The sequence below is a fragment of the Gadus morhua genome, chromosome 9 (genome assembly GCF_902167405.1).
Source record: "Gadus morhua chromosome 9, gadMor3.0, whole genome shotgun sequence".
Classification (NCBI taxonomy): Eukaryota; Metazoa; Chordata; class Actinopteri; order Gadiformes; family Gadidae; genus Gadus; species Gadus morhua.
Genome location: NC_044056.1, coordinates 3,137,276 through 3,154,716, shown reverse-complemented (window position 1 = coordinate 3,154,716; position 17,441 = coordinate 3,137,276). Strand labels below are relative to the sequence as shown.

Sequence of the window (17,441 nt, the reverse complement as noted above, 5' to 3'; positions counted from 1 at the left end):
GAGGGGGGTAGGAGAAAAACCTTAGCGGTCCAAATATCCCCAGACAGCTGGGTAGTCGAATCGACGAACCAGGGAGGAAAAATAAGCAGACGTTGAGATTTTGTGCCACAATCTTTGTGTTTTAAATGAAATATAAATGTTAAAAGAATTAAACAAATAGGCCTATACAGTGCAAAGATAAGTTATATTTAAGTAACAAGTTCAAAGTTTTCTCTGCCTTACATTATTTCAACTGTACCAAACTGCGCACGTTTTCTTTGGACAGGAACTGTGTGTGTGCGTGCGTGCGTGCGTGCGTGCGTGTACGTGTGTGTGTGTGTGTGCCACCATTAACCTGGTTGTTCCTCCACTGCTGCGTCTCTCCCCTGTTTGCCCCTTCGCCTCCTCTTCCCACCTCCACCTCCTCCACCTCCACCTCTCTCCTCTTTCGTCTTGGCCCGGCACTTGCGGACCTTGCACTTCTTCCTCTGCACGGTCTCGGGGCAGGCGCTGCCGCCGGGGCCCGGCTCCAGCTTCACCATGCGGCTGCGGAGGGTGTGGCCCTTACCGCACGACTTGTTGCACTCGGACCACTCGGACCACTCGGACACCATGCAGTCCACAGCTGCCCACCGCAGGGAGACGGCGCAAAGAGCATCAGACGTTACAATAATGACCACAATGCACTTCATTTACAAAGCGGCAGGGCTTGGTTACTGGTGGTTAAAGAGGTATGGGTTATAGGTGGCTAAGTGTAGGTATTAGGTTATATGTTGTTAAGTGTAGGTATTAGGTTAGTAGTGGTTTAGTGTAGCTATTGGGGTAAGTGATGGTTTAGTCTAGGCATTAGGGTAGAGATGGTTGAGTGTGGTATTAGGTTATTGTTAAGTAAAGGTATACGGTGAGGTCAGCTGTGTCCGTTTAGACCTTTGGAGACAGATGTTTGTAACGTTTACAGAGGAGGGCTGTGTGTCTTACGGCACTCGGGCAGCATGCACTTGTCGCTCTGCTCCAGCTCCTCTGAGCAGGACGCCGGCCCCGACTTCAGCATCCGCTGGCGGGTCCGCATCCCCACGCCACACGACACGCTGCAGCCCCCCCAGTCCGACCACGGGGACAGCATGCAGGGCGCTGCGCCTGCACACACACACACACACACACACACACACACACACACACACACACACACACACACACACACACACACACACACACACACACACACACACACACACACACACAGACACACTCACACAGACACATACACACACATACGCGCACACAGACATACAAACGCACACACACACAGACATACAAACGCACACACACACAGACATACAAACGCACACACACACAGACACCCACACACACAAACAGACAAACAGACAAACACACATACACACACAAGCAAACTAATATGTTACAGCACTCTAGGAATCCAGGTATCTCTCACAGTAAGACCTTGGGTCCATTTCAAATGTCTCCATTGGGGCTAACATAAGCAATAGAAATAGCTTCTGCTAGGATTCCTTCTCACCGCAGTCTGGCATCATGCACTTGTCCACCTCGAGCACCTCCGCTTTGCACATGGATCCGTCCAGAGGCGGCATCTTCACCATGCGCTCTCGCCTTCTCATTCCCAGCCCACAGGTGGCGCTGCAGGGGTCCCACTCGCCCCACTCGGTCACAATGCAGCTGCTGGGAGCTGAACCACAAACATACGCAAACACACATCATAATCAGAACCAACCCCATCCGGCCCAATGGCCTATTATCTGTGCCGCTACTGAGAAATATACACATAATATAATACAACATAAACGTGTCCACTACAGTATTGCATGACTGTAGATACTTTGCATTCACCTTGCGGCATTGCAAGTGTCGGGAAAAACTCCCAAAGTGCACCTCAGTGCCATAACATCCCAGCTATTGGGTCTTGATGAATGTGAGCTGCCTACATCTGACCAGCAGATGGCAGCATTTCCTTATTTTCCCTTCCTCTTCGTTCAGGCTCCTCTGATCAGTATAGCGCAGGGTAATGAAGGAAACATGGGCCGTTTTTATACAGTTCCTAGATAATTAAATTTGAATGGGTTCATTTCAGATATCGTATGCATGGCAGAGAAGAAAATCTATAAAACCATTGCATTTAATCACAAATTAGTTATTTAAAGCCAATACAACAAGATTTTGCATAATTACAACAGAGATAGCAGTTGCATCTGTCCTAGGCCTGCATTCAATAGTAAACCTTAACTAACCTTAACCCTTAACTTGGCAACTACTACATCTGGGAGGCTGTCTGTCCCAACTGCAGGCGGACGCGCGCACACACACACACACACACACACAGTAACACCACCAGGGGGACACACACACACACTGTTCCACAACCAGGGGGACTCTCACACACACACACACACACACACACACACACACACACACACACACACACACACACACACACACACACACACACACACACACACACACACACACACACACACACACACACACACCACCAGGGGACTCACAGCACTCGGCGTTGACCTGGCACTTCTCCGTCTCCTCGGTGTGCAGCTGGCAGAGGGCGCCGTCCTCCGGGTACTGCTGGACGTAGCGCTCCCGCGACCGCATGCCCATCCCACAGGAGGCGCTGCAGGCCGACCAGCCGATCCACTCCGACATCATACAGGCGGACGGCTCTGAGCGGCGCGGGGGGGGGCACAGTGAGGGTGTGAGGACGGGTTCCCTGTTTCCCATGCTGATTATATATTATTATTATTATTATTAGGGGTCCGAGCAGCGAAGTTTCTGTTGTTTCTGTAACGTTTTTTCCCCCCCTCAAATTCTGTAAAAGCCATACTGCAGCCTATACCGTAAGTCGAAGACTCTTGACATTTTCAGGTATGGTTACCAATGACCCCCACTACCCATTGTGGTACTGCACCAAAAGTATTGCGCTATCGAAAAAAAAAATCATGAATTAGGCTTATTTCTCCTCACCAGATTGACCTGGACTCAGAATTCTTTCATAATATTAATCTCTAGAATCAGATCCATATTATATATATATATGATGCGTGATAACAATGGGCTGTTCTGGAGCGAGGAGGGCGATCATCATTAATAATTATTCCTTTATTGATGAAGTTTCAATGATATATTGTCTCTTCATAAATATAATCAATAAACAAATCTATTATTTACTTCAATGGACCCCAGCCTCCTACCCAGAATGCATCAGCCCTTTAATACCTGCTGCTCCGGGGCGGGGGGGCAGATGTAAGCTCATCAAAGGGGATGCAGCGAAGGAGAAAGTGAGATATTATGGTATGGATTCTTTCATTTCCATAACCCCCCCCCCCCCCATCGACTTCGGCAGGACAAATTGAAAGCCCTAGCGGCCCAGCTGACCGGAGGCCAACAGGGCAGCACTAGGTGATTACTTCATTAGTTATGAGGACCAAATGAGGGCTTTAGAGTGACAAAGTGTGGTATCAATCGCTGTAAGGTACAGGACTCAGCCCCCCAGAGCTCCAGCATTACCCTAAGTGAACGTAAAGTAAACACGCTCAGGAACATAAAAACCACCAACGCAAACGTCTGCGCCTCCATCCAATGAGCCGCGGCGTCCTGTTGGTGCATTTGTGTGTGTGAAGTTGATTGTTTGGTAATTTGTGTGGGCGTCTGTTTGTTTGTGCACGTGCGTGCGCATGTGTATGTATGTGTGTGTTTGGTTGAGGGTTTGTTTGATTGTCAAACTGTGGTGTGTTTGTTTGTGTGTTTGTGTGGTTGATTGTTTGTTTGTTGAGCAATTTGTGTGTGTGCCTGTTTGTGTGTATGTGTGCTCATGTGTATGTGTGAAGGTGAAGGTTTGTTTGTCAATCTGTGGTGTGTGTGTGTGCGCGCGCGTGCGTGTTTGTCTACTCTGCAGTGGAGACTCAGAGTGGCAGTCCTGAACATTGTCAAATCCACTCAATGGAAATAGAGAATGGGGAAGTCTCTGGGCGTTTGGTTAGGGTTAGGGTTAGTCTCTGGCTTAGGGTTAGGGTTAGTCTCCGGGTTTTGGCAGAGATTGGACGTAAACACAACGTAGACCTTTGTGGTCATTTTTGGTGGACCGAGCCTCGATCCAAAGTGAAGTCTGTTGACGCAGGATTTGTAATCCGACTTTCAGCTGATACAAATTGGAACAACCAAGGAAAAGTGAGAGGTGGGAGAGGGAGGGAGAGCGGAGACAGAGAGAGATACACAGGCAGAGAGAGAGAGGGGGGGAGTGAGAGGGAGAGAGAGACAGAGACAGAGAGAGAGAGAGAGAGAGAGGGGGAGTTAGAGGGAGAGAGAGAGAGAGAGAGACAGAGACAGAGACAGAGACAGAGACAGAGAGAGAGAGAGAGAGAGAGAGAGAGAGAGAGAGAGAGAGAGAGAGAGAGGGGAGTTAGAGAGGGAGAGAGAGAGAGAGAGAGAGAGAGAGACAGAGACCTAGAGGGTGGAGACAGTAAGAGAGAATTAGAGCGAGAGGGTTAGAGCAAGAGACAAAGAGAGCGAGAGACAGAGACAGAGAGACAGACAGAGAAAGCGAGAGTTAGAGCGACAGAGAGAGAGAGAGCAGTCAATTAAAGTCGAAGAAGAGAGGAGCGGGAAGGGAGACACAGACCAGTCCGACAAAGAGGCTGTCAGCAAAGTGAGAGGGAAAAGAAAACCGCTGGCTTGGATAACTGCCAGCCCGACATGTTCGGATGACGCACCGTCGACTTCATTATTTGTCTACTGATAAAGTGGACACAACACAACACAACACACACACACACACACACACACACACACACACACACACACACACACACACACACACACACACACACACACACACACACACACACACACACACACACACACACACACACACGGAAGGGGGAGCAGTGCTGGAAGCTAGTCTTTGTTCACAGGAGAGGGCATGTACTGCCTTGTCAGAGAGACGAGAACTTGGCTGTCATGGGAGGGTTGACCAACACTCCTGGTGATACAAGTCTCTCCATCTCCACCCCCCCCCCCCCCCCCCCCCCCCCCCCCATCTGTCTTCCTGATTCAACCATTCATTCATCAGTATGCTTACTTTACCTCATTATCATGTCGTAGCCATAATGTAGTGCCCACTGTTATTCTGATCACGACTCTATGCCTTGTTTTAATCCTTCACGTACCTGACCTCGTCAGTGTTCAAAGGATCAGCCGACTCATTAGCTTTATGCTACGTCTCCTGGGGGATGGATCTATGTGTCTGCAACCATCCCATCCCGGCGGCGGGCATCAGAATCAGCTCATTTATGTGAGGAATAATGGAAATCCATAATTAACTTCTAATTATGTTGCCAAGATTATGTTCCCATGTTTGATTCAGGCATCAGAAAATCATGTTCCCTTCAATCCATTGCAATCGCGCATCACTTCTAAAGTGTATTCTTGTATTAAAACTGTATTGTATGTTGTCTATTGTGACCTTCAAACCAAATTAGTGGGCGGAGTCTATTTAATGGTTAGCACTTAGATTATGGGGACGGCAAAGCTAGGAAACCACACAAAACAGTGTTGGGGCCGAGGGCTGGGGAGGAAGGCCACGTCCCTCCAGGCCTACTACCATCCGTTTAATAGGGGATTTTGAGATGTATATTCATGGACATCATGTACACTGTCCTGATCCATCCCTCTGCGATATGTCGTGGTTATTTAACCCTTTTTAAATCCAGTTTACCATCCCGTTAAACGAGGCTTCACGCAACACAACACAAATCGCTTGCATGGGTCTACCACTACTGCCATTTGCGTGCGCGGGCTGTGTACTACTACAAACCGCCACTAGATGGCGCCGTTCCTCACCCTCCAGGCTGCAGCCGGGAGCCATGCAGGGCTGGAAGTCCTGCGTGCGGGGACAGGCCACGGTGGGGTCCAGCTGGGCCTTCAGCATCCTCTGCCTCATCCTGCGGCCCTTGTCGCAGGTGGCGCTGCTGCAGGCCGACCAGGGAGACCAGGCCGAGTAGATGCAGGTCTCAGGGGCGTCGTCCTCTGGGGGCGAGAGGGAGGTTAGGGTCGGGGTTGGGTCAGGGTTGGGGTTAGTCAGAGGGGGTGGGCAGAGGGGAACGAGGGGAAGAGAGCAGGAGCAGGTGTGGGGGGAAGGGGGGAGGAGGGGAATAAGGAGAGAGAAGGAGGAGACAAGAGGAAGTGAGGAGGAGAAATCAGAAGGGGAAGAGAGAAGGAGGAGAGAAGAGAGAAGGAGCAGAGAGAAGATAGGAGAGAAGGAGGAGAGAGGAGAGAAGGAGGAGGATACGTGTTTCGAGCGAAGGAGGGAAGAGGGGACAGAAGGAAGCTGAGATGCGAGAAGGATGAAAGAGGAGAGGAGAGAGAAGAGAGCGCAGATGAAGGACAGCGAGGCCATGGTTTTCTGTGCTGGATGGCCACTGGCCTCAGGGTGCTACCCGGTCCACTGCCCAGAGTCTGTCTGGCCGGGCCGCCTTTCAAACACTCTCTCAGGGCCAGCTGGGTCCATCCCTCAAAACATGACTTTGTTGTATCAAATATAATATCCCTTTCAAAATCACCCAGTCGCGATATCAATAAGACTCCTGGAGATTTTGATATCCAACCCAGTCCATGGAAGACTCCTCACAAACATCTGCTCAGGCATAAGCATATGAGAGAGAGAGAGAGAGAGAGAGAGAGAGAGAGAGAGAGAGAGAGAGAGAGAGAGAGAAAGAGAGAAAGAGAGAAAGAGAGAAAGAGAGAAAGAGAGAAAGAGAGAGAGAGAGAGAGAGAGAGAGAGAGAGAGAGAGAGAGAGAGAGAGAGAGAGAGAGAGACAGAGACAGAGAGAGACAGAGAGAGACAGAGACAGAGAGAGAGACAGAGAGACAGAGAGACAGAGAGACAGAGAGACAGAGAGAGAGAGAGAGAGAGAGACAGAGAGAGACAGCAAGAGAGAGACACCAACAGCAAGAGAGAGAGAGACACCGAAGGCATGGGAGGGAGAAATCAAGAAAGCAAGAAATGAGCGAGAGAGACAGCAGGAGCATGAGAGAGCGAGAGTAAGAGACAGAGAGAGACAGAGAGAGAGACAGAGAGAGAGACAGCGTGAGAGACATTGAGAGGGACAGCGAGAGAGAGAGACAGCGTGAGAGACATTGAGAGAGACAGCGAGAGAGAGAGACAGCGAAAGAGACATTGAGAGAGACAGCGAGAGAGAGAAGCCAGATGAGAAAGTGGTGACACAGGAGATGAGGAAACAAAGAGCTATCTTTGCAATTCAGTTTTTTTTTCCCAGACCAAGATAATACTTCCCAGATCCCCAGACCAAGATAATACATCCCGGATCAGCGTTGTTAGGTCCTAGCAAGCAAGAATAAGGGTGCACTCACACTAGGCTATCTGGCCGTGGCCGTTGGCCGTCGCAACTGTAGCCTGGCCACGGTAGGCTCTTGTACATACGTCATCACGTCGTAAGTAACACGTCATCACCAATCGTCCGCTGCATGGACCATAATAAAGTCTGCCGCCAGTCAGAGTTTAAACAACAATGGACAACAACACAGAGAACACAGTTCACGCTTCGCTGAGTCTGTTGCTTATTTGGAGCCGTTCTCAGATAGCGACCACTCTCACTGCTGATTTTTTCGAGTACGCAAACAAGCGTAAACATCGCTCGAAGCCATGTTTACCGTTTAATGGGAAAGAAGGCTCGTCGCCTTTATTATGTCCGTGGTCGTCGCATGGACTATACGTCATCCAGCTCAGGTTGCGTAGCCGTGCGTGTGCGCGTGTCGGCTCATTAGCATCTGTACCGTAGCGGCCCGGACCGTAGCAGCACACCTCTCCCTAGTGGCCAAGTTGGCCTGGCCTGGCCAGACTGGCAGATTTGAGCACGGTCAGGTGTGAAAACGGCCACGGCCATGGCCAGATGGCCTAGTGTGAATGCACCCCAAGTAACTAAATGAGTCAGCATACGATTCAGAATGGACTCAAGCATTTGGGCTCCCCTCTCTCCCCGTGTGTATCCGTCCCGTTACCGACGACGACCGCAGGGTAACTGGCAGGACACGGTGGTGCACATAGTTGTGTTGGGTGTCAACAGTGATCTGCCCAGTGCCCCAGAGATTAAGACGAATTACCAGAGACGGTGGAAAGTTTTGCGAACACTGACAAAACGTTGATGAACGGCTACACCATGCCCACAATCATACGTACACACACACACACACACATCAGTCCAGCAGGAATGTTTCACAATTAGTAGGTGCGATCAAACTGTCATACATCTTGTTTTCGTGTGTGTGTGTGTGTGTGTGTGTGTGTGTGTGTGTGTGTGTGTGTGTGTGTGTGTGTGTGTGTGTGTGTGTGTGTGTGTGTGTGTGTGTGTGTGTGTGTGTGTGTGTGTGTGTGTGTGTGTGTGTGTGTGTGTGTGTGTGCGCGCGCGCGCGCACGTCCGTGTGTCACACCTTTTTCCTGCTCCTGCTGTCCAATGTCGGCTACGATGTCATCCACCAAGTCTGGCACGGTATTACACTGCTCTCCCTGGGAACACACACACACACAGACACACGTACACACACACACAAGCTCAAATTGTTTACATGGATGCACATCATATGATGATAATCCTTCAAGCAAAGTGGAGAAGCTGCCTTTATCCATTAACCACCAAAGCTATGGAATACATCTGTACATCAAGCAGGCGAGCTCACTGGATATCTTTAAAAAATATCTAAAAACATACCTCTATATGAGAGCGTTTAGCAACGGAGGACGGGTTGGGTAATTCATAATTTTTTCTTTATTTTTCCTTTTAATTTTTCCTTTAGTATTGTGTTAAATGTTTCTGATCTTTTAAAATGCTAATCACTTTGAGCTGCATTCTGTGTATGAAAGGTGCTACACAAATAAAGTTTTGTTATTATTATTATAATAAGGTGAATATCAACAAATTATTAATTTAAAGCAATAATTTATCGAAATATTCACTGGCACACACACACACACACACACACACACACACCACACACACACACACACACACACACACACACAGGCGCGTACCTTCCTAGCGATCCGTTCCACCACCACCCTGGCTAGCGATGGCATGGCTCCCCCCAGGGGGTCGTAGAAGGGGCTCTGGGGGTGGTCCAGTCGGCTCAGGGGTCGGATCCTGTCCTGGGGGACCGTGGGCTTGTTGGGAGACTGATACAAACAAACAAACAAACAAACAGACAGACGGACAGATTGGCACGGCTTAGCATGAGGATATAAGCCGAGGCCCTGTAACGATCGGTCATGATGCCTCTCTCGAACTCATCTTAACGCCTGAAGTACTTTAAGAACATTTCCACTCCCCATCTGATCAGGAATGCAAATAGCAACAAGTGGTAATCAACACTCCCGCTGAAGTTGAAAGGTTGAACGGAAAAAAGAAACCGGTAAAGAGAGTGCGCGTGAGCATGTACTAATTGGGCGGATGATTTTGGTCGTATTTATTTTCGGGAATCAGTGTTTGCAATCATGAGGACTCAATGGTGGAAGCCCTGGCTCATCGATGTTATTGCAATCAGTGTGTGTGTGTGTGTGTGTGGGTGTGTGTGGGATGTGTGTGGGATGTGTACTCATGTTTTGTGTTGAACTTGGACAACTGCAGTGTTTTCCTCCATCATTAAGTGGAAAGGGCTCTTTTCAGAGAGGGCAGTGTGCCGCATGGAGGAGGGGGGCTCATTAGTGCAGAGACCAAGCAGTAGGTAGGCATTATGTATAGCGCTAAACACAGCCCTCCGACACAATTAAGAGAGAAGGCCCACGGAGCTCAGCCCCGCCGCCTCGAAGGAACTCACAGGAGTCAAACTGCTCCGATATATCGGCTAGGAGAAGACTTCTCGTGCATGTTATTGTGGCACTTTCCTTCACTTGCTGCGAAGACCCACATTTAAAACGCACCGGTAGGACGCAATTACTGAGAGACACACACACACACCATGTAGTAGCCTTGAACGTGCCTGCTGAGAATAAGGAAATCAGGAAATGCGAACCGTGCCAACCGCACAAATAGACATACAGAGGTGAATCCATTTGGCCATTATATTGCACAACCGTTTTCTACCCGTTCTTATTATAAAGTATCTGACTTTAGTTGAATAATAAAAACAATAATCCATACGGTTACTGCTGTGAAGGCTAGAAGATGAGGGGGTTGGACCCACTTTGTTTATTTTTAAGGCTAAAAATACAACTTTTTACCTTTCAGATATACATATATATATACATATTATGGTTCTCAAGTCTATTGTCTATGATATAATTATACCATAAACCCATTGGTTCAGATGACCCCCGATGCGGTCATCAGTTAGAAGAGTGACTGGGTTTACGTGACAGATGCTATGTGACACAGATTATAGACTTTCTATCCATCAACCGTCTGGCATAAGGTCGGCTGTCAGATTGATAAGACAATGTATCATTGATCATTTATCTAACACTGCTTTGTTAAGACGTCCACAGAATGGGAAGGCTCGTCTCCTTTAGACTGCAACTGGATAAAAAAAAAAAAAAAACATCCACTAAAGACTACAAAGTCTGAAAAGTATCCGACATTACCCATTCTCTTTGTACTTTAACCAATCAGCCGATTGACTCTCCCTGTTCTACATTCTCAGCCGGGGTTTCGGAAGACTTCCTTCGGTGTGGCTGAACGCGACCGTAAACCAGAGTGTAAAACCGTCACTCATTACAGAAGTAGGACAGCCACACTGGTTTGTCGTGCCGGAACAATAAAGTATTCTCTTTGTAGAGACCGCATCCCCCTTTCCCCCCTGGTGGGACTACCGCACCCCACAAATCAATAGGAAATCAATAAATCAATAATGTGGCTTCAGATAGGTTACCCCTCTAAATAATACACCTCTAGACAACACGAAATAGGGTATGAATTATGCAACAATAATATAATGAAAACGATTTCATAATGTTTCTCTGTGCAAATCTTTTTTCTACGCATAGATATAAACTCGAACTTAATGATCAGTCAGAAATCCCTCCAAAAAGAAGGAAAAGGAACAGAAACATGATGGCTTTTACAAAGCTTACCAGTAGAATTGTATGCTTATTCAACCTCTGAGCGGTGTATTGTTTGTACTCCTATGTGCGTACTATAGATTGAAAGCAGGCCCGCAATTGTTGGTGGTGTGCGGTGGGTACGTAATAAGTTACTTTGCTGCGCACGGTGTGAGAGCAGTCCATTCTTGAATACACACTTAATAGCACACGAGCGCATTAATTAAAGCAGCACCAAGGAAATGTGCTGCGAGACAGCGGGTCATAAACTGAACCAAAGCAAGCTTTGTTTATGTTGTTTTTTTGGGATTGTAAGAACATTTACTGCGCTCTCTCTCATGAAGCTCTACTCTAATCATTTATTCATGAGGCGCTGATTCCGTTAAAATATGTAATAAATTGCTCGCTCAGGAGGCACCAGAAAAGCACAAATAAGAATGAAAACTTGCTGTTACGAGGTGACAATTAGAATTGAGTTTCAATAGGGATGGGGCTTACTCTCTGCACTGGAAAGTCCCACACACAGGGCGACTGGACTCTTCTCTAATGGAGGCATTGCAAACGGCACGTAGCTCATGACATGCTGTTTATACAACTTATTAAGCCAGACTGGGAGAGTGGTCGACGGCTGGAGCCTTTCACATGTGGTTCAGTCCACGCTGCTCACGCCAGTGCACTTAGCACATGTTCCGGCACAAGGGAACCATTGGGAAACAAAGCAACTCGCCATTTATTTGTTATCCTCTGTATTCATATACCTGGGGTACATTTTACTCTGAGAATCAATAAAGAAGATTCAAGGACCATTAAGGGCTTCAGGGCTGGAGACAGAATTATGTATTTTGCTTTGTACCAGAAATAACAAGATACTAAGCATGTTATGTATTGCACGCTGTGTGCAAACTGCAGCAACTCTGCATCCTCTTAGCACAGTTTCACTGAAAGCCTACCGCTAACCCATGAAGGGTTATACATCAATATAGAACGAATTGTCGAGACTACTGTTGATGCAACTACCACTCATAATATGACCAAACTTTTTTTTTTTTTTCTTTGGCTCAAAACAAAGAAGCAGTAGCCTGACCGCTATGTTCAAAGCAGTATGTTTGTTATGTTCATCGTTTAATTGCACTATAGGCTTTTTTTTTGTATCGTCCTGTTTTGATCAGTATATTTGCCAATATTGTTATCAATAAAAAAACATTTGCAAAAGGCAAGCCGATGCACTTCTCCAATAATAATTAATAATAACACATAGTAATATAGACTCATATCACATCAAACCTCACACAACAGGATCAAACGCACACATTAAGAGAATGTGCACATTTTCTAAATCTATGAACCCTCATGACTCATCCCACACAGAGCCCAGAGCCCCCCCCCCCCCCCCCCCCCCCCAGAGTCAACACCACACACCTCGTAGGTGACGCCACTGTCGGTGCCGGCGTCCCAGGGCAGCAGCTCCGCCTCCATCCTCTGGACCCAGCCGCACTCCGGGGTGCAGAGGTCCTCCTTGGTCAGCCCCACGTTCCAGTCGGGGCTCGGGCCCAGCATGGTGAGGAACGACATCAGGTGGCGCACGCGGTCCACCGAGAACTCCGCCGAAGGGGGCGCCCGCCTGGAGGGGGGGGGAGGGGGGGACCAGGAGTCACATGATGATGCTGAGTGGTACCAGAGTTCAGTACCGGGGACATAAACCCATAAGAGTACCTGTTTGCTATACACGGGCAGAACAGAGGTGGGCGGGGTGTTTGTGCATTACTGTTGTCAGATTTAATTTTGTGTCGGACTGTTGAACTCCCCGTCCGATGCACAGATGCTCTTTATTGGCCACATTTAAGCAGCGTTGATTGCACAGGGTTTCAACAAGAACGCTATTGGCTTTATTATAGCGGTAAATTGTCTGGGAGCAATATGCTCGCCGTTTGTAATTGAGCAATATTTCTCCGTATCAGTGAAACAACTTTAACGAGGGCTTCGTGCCAGTGCGAAATGTTTGATGTGTGTAGGTAAGCCCAAGAATGTAATGTGTTTGTGAGTTTGTGGTCTGTATTCTCTGTCTGGAAATTAACGGGTACCAAGAATACACAACTTGAAGTCGAGAAAAGGCTTTAACAAATACGTATACGTGTGCACACGTATAACTTATAATCAGAAATAATAGTTCTGAAATAGCATGAAACACCTTTTGATGGTGTTATGTGAACAGGGGTGTGTGTGTGTGTGTGTGTGTGTGTGTGTGTGTGTGTGTGTGTGTGTGTGTGTGTGTGGCCGTGGCCGTGTGTGGCCGTTTGGCCGTGTGGCCGTGTGGCCGTGTGGCCATGTGTGTGTGTGTGTGTGGCCGTGCATATTAACCCGATATATAGTGCGGTTAATAACCCTCCTGTGTCAACTGCGTCAACCCTGCATTGGTTATAAGCTCTTTGTGCAAGGTGCACACAAATAAACGCAACTCTGCTGTAACCGCATGAAGCTGATCCTAGACTGAGCTCTTAATTCAGTATTAAGCTAACAACATGGCTTTAATCAAACACCAATTTATTAGAGCATCACTTCCAAACTCTTTCGCATCGACATTGAACGGAAATACTTACAGATTGAGAGGCTGCCATGCAGGCCATTGAGCCTTGGTTTTAATCACAGTCAGTACTTCATCTGCCTGCAGAGAGAGCGAGAGAGAGCAAGAAGGGGACGGAGAGAACAAAAGAGCGGTTAACACAGAGTGGGGGCAATGCGCGGAGAGACGCAGGACAACATTCTGACCATAAAAAGGTCAAAATTGGCTAAATGGACAAGGGCTGAAAGCCCCTGCTTCAGGGGAGCCTCGGAGGTTTTGAAAAGGATGAGAGAGACAAGACAGCACATGCTGTGTATACCTCAAGCCCACACGACAGCTGGAGGTAATCTATGACTGTAAACATCCTACTGCACAGACCGCACTCAGGGCCAGCCAAACCCAAGCAATCAGGGCTGCACTGTAGGATTGCCACTTAAACAAACATACCACTATCTTTCTTTCTTTTTTTAAAGCATGCCTGCACGCGCGCGCGCGCGCACACACACACACACACACACACACACACACACACACACACACACACACACACACACACACACACACACACACACACACACACACACACACACACACACACACACACACACACACACACACACACAGGACCTCCCCACACCTCAAGGGCTCTTCTCTCTCGGCACACTGTGTGGAGAACCGAGGCAGACAGGAACACACAACACTGCCAAACAGAGACAGTCACAAGGACACCCACATCCCGTGAAGTATAGACAGACACACAGAGATACAAAGACACACATCGTGTGTGAAGCAGACAGACAGACACGCATGGCCACCCTCAAACCACCTGACGGAAAAGACAAGATGTCAAAGGACCCGCACACACACTGCCAAAGGAACAACAATAACAACACCCCCCCACCCCAAAGTAAAATAAAGCACATACCTGGATAGAATGACAAAATTGAAACACCTATGTACTGAGATCAAGAAACACGTGGGAAGAAGGAAATGTGGCATAGTCTGGTGGAGACTCATTTGATATAAACTATTTCTGGGTCAGGTAAAGTATTATTTTCCATCTAGATGCTGAACCACTGGGTATCTAGATGCTGAACCACTGGGTATCTAGATGCTGAACCACTGGGTATCTAGATGCTGAACCACTGGGTATCTAGAGGCTGAACCACTGGGTATCTAGAGGCTGAACCACTGGGTATCTAAAGGCTGAACCACTGGGTATCTAGATGCTGAACCACTGGGTATCTAGAGGCTGAACCACTGGGTATCTAGATGCTGAACCACTGGGTATCTAGAGGCTGAACCACTGGGTATCTAGATGCTGAACCACTGGGTATCTAGAGGCTGAACCACTGGGTATCTAGAGGCTGAACCACTGGGTATCTAGAGGCTGAACCACTGGTTATCTAGATGATGAACCACTGGGTATCTAGATGCTGAACCACTGGGTATCTAGAGGCTGAACCACTGGGTATCTAGATGCTGAACCACTGGGTATCCAGATGCTGAACCACTGGGTATCCAGATGCTGAACCACTGGGTATCTAGATGCTGAACCACTGGGTATCTAGATGCTGAACCACTGGGTATCTAGATGCTGAACCACTGGGTATCTAGATGCTGAACCACTGGGTATCTAGAGGCTGAACACTGGGTATCTAGATGCTGAACCACTGGGTATCTAGATGCTGAACCACTGGGTATCTAGATGCTGAACCACTGGGTATCTAGAGGCTGAACCACTGGGTATCTAGATGCTGAACCACTGGGTATCTAGATGCTGAACCACTGGGTATCTAGATGCTGAACACTGGGTATCTAGATGCTGAACCACTGGGTATCTAGATGCTGAACCACTGGGTATCTAGATGCTGAACCACTGGGTATCTAGAGGCTGAACCACTGGGTATCTAGATGATGAACCACTGGGTATCTAGATGATGAACCACTGGGTATCTAGATGCTGAACCACTGGGTATCTAGATGCTGAACCACTGGGTATCTAGATGCTGAACCACTGGGTATCTAGATGCTGAACCACTGGGTATCTAGATGCTGAACCACTGGGTATCTAGAGGCTGAACCACTGGGTATCTAGATGCTGAACCACTGGGTATCTAGATGCTGAACCACTGGGTATCTAGATGAACCACTGGGTATCTAGAGGCTGAACCACTGGGTATCTAGATGATGAACCACTGGGTATCTAGATGCTGAACCACTGGGTATCTAGAGGCTGAACCACTGGGTATCTAGATGATGAACCACTGGGTATCCAGATGCTGAACACTGGGTATCTAGATGCTGAACCACTGGGTATCTAGATGCTGAACCACTGGGTATCTAGATGCTGAACCACTGGGTATCTAGAGGCTGAACCACTGGGTATCTAGAGGCTGAACCACTGGGTATCTAGATGCTGAACCACTGGGTATCTAGATGCTGAACCACTGGGTATCTAGAGGCTGAACCACTGGGTATCTAGAGGCTGAACCACTGGGTATCTAGAGGCTGAACCACTGGGTATCTAGAGGCTGAACCACTGGGTATCTAGATGCTGAACCACTGGGTATCTAGGTTCATGCTGGGAGTGACTCAGATCATAAATAAAAAGGAGAGAGAGAGAGAGAGAGAGATCTTTATATTTTATTTATTTTGGGCTCTAAAGAACCTCACACAGAATATATATTTTTTTGTATATTTTTCCTCATTGAGGGAGGCTATATTGGAGTTGTAGTATTGGAGTAGATCAGTATTGTTTATGCAGAGCCAATTCAAATAAATAAAATAATGGTGGATATTCTGTGGGGGTTATGTTGTTAAAAAATATATAATAAAGTCCACACTCCCTTACTGCAAATCACATGAGGAGCATGAGGAGCATGAGGAGCAAGAGGAGCATGAGGAGCATGAGGAGCATGAGGAGCATGAGGAGCATGAGAAATGGTGGAATGCTGGGAAACTATGCTGCAACTCAGACCGATAGGAATCAGGGCCCGGGGTGACCTGAACACCTGCACGGCCAGACACTGTATCCCCAAGCTCAGCATGGGGCGTGGAGAAACAAGCTAGCAGTAGCTGTCGAGCCACCCTTGGATACTCAAAAGAGATGCGGATGCACTCAAAAACGTAAGGCAACATGTGAGTTAAGAGTAATAGTTGGGGCTACGTAAGTAAAACCTGACCATTTTGTGAAAGCCAAACGGTTTAGACCTGAGCATCTCCCTAGTAGTTGATATTTTAAAGTCGGTCTGTTTGTTTCTGATGTCGCTATAACTACTCTCAGGGTCTGGTGGATGTTGGTCCCCAAACTGATTCCAAAATGCAATGTTCAATAAAAACGCCCAGAGGGAAGTTCTTGAAGTTAAATAGTTGTGTTGTAGACCGTAGAAATGAAAGATGTACTGTTGAATAAACAGGGGTTCTCTGGCTGCATGTCAGCAGGTGGTGCAGACTCTGCTCCTTCATAGTCCACCCTAACCCAAACCTAAACCCAAAATGGTTCTCGGACGCTCCCTGAAGACTCCTCCTCATCCTGCGGAGGGGCGGGAACCAACTAGCCTGGCTAACGCTAGGCCTCCTCTCAATCTACATTGAGATGAGGTCTGGGAACCACACATTCATTTTCTCATATTTGAGGCGTGGTTTACGATTGCCCGGAGACGTTTATTGGGTGCTACGAATGTCTATCATATGAGTCTGTGCGTAGCTCATAGCCAATCAAAGCCTGTTGGTAGCAGGACAAAGAGATCCTTCTTGGTAATGAAAGAGTTTAGCACCGAAAGTTTCAAAATAAACATGCGTTCTAAACTA

General features: G+C 47.7%; 1 protein-coding gene across 1 annotated transcript in view; it reads right to left on the bottom strand.

The window, feature by feature from the left end:
- The window catches only part of LOC115551334 (spondin-1), a 51,788-nt gene that overhangs the window by 1,590 nt on the left and 32,757 nt on the right, over positions 1-17,441 (bottom strand). The window contains exons 7-15 of the mRNA XM_030367026.1: positions 13,666-13,730; positions 12,488-12,689; positions 9,068-9,208; positions 8,470-8,545; positions 5,863-6,048; positions 2,517-2,687; positions 1,517-1,684; positions 958-1,116; positions 335-604 (exon numbers count right to left, since the gene is read on the bottom strand). Of these exons, the coding sequence (XP_030222886.1) occupies positions 335-604; positions 958-1,116; positions 1,517-1,684; positions 2,517-2,687; positions 5,863-6,048; positions 8,470-8,545; positions 9,068-9,208; positions 12,488-12,689; positions 13,666-13,730 (1,438 nt within the window). The remainder of the gene's footprint in view (positions 1-334; positions 605-957; positions 1,117-1,516; positions 1,685-2,516; positions 2,688-5,862; positions 6,049-8,469; positions 8,546-9,067; positions 9,209-12,487; positions 12,690-13,665; positions 13,731-17,441) is intronic.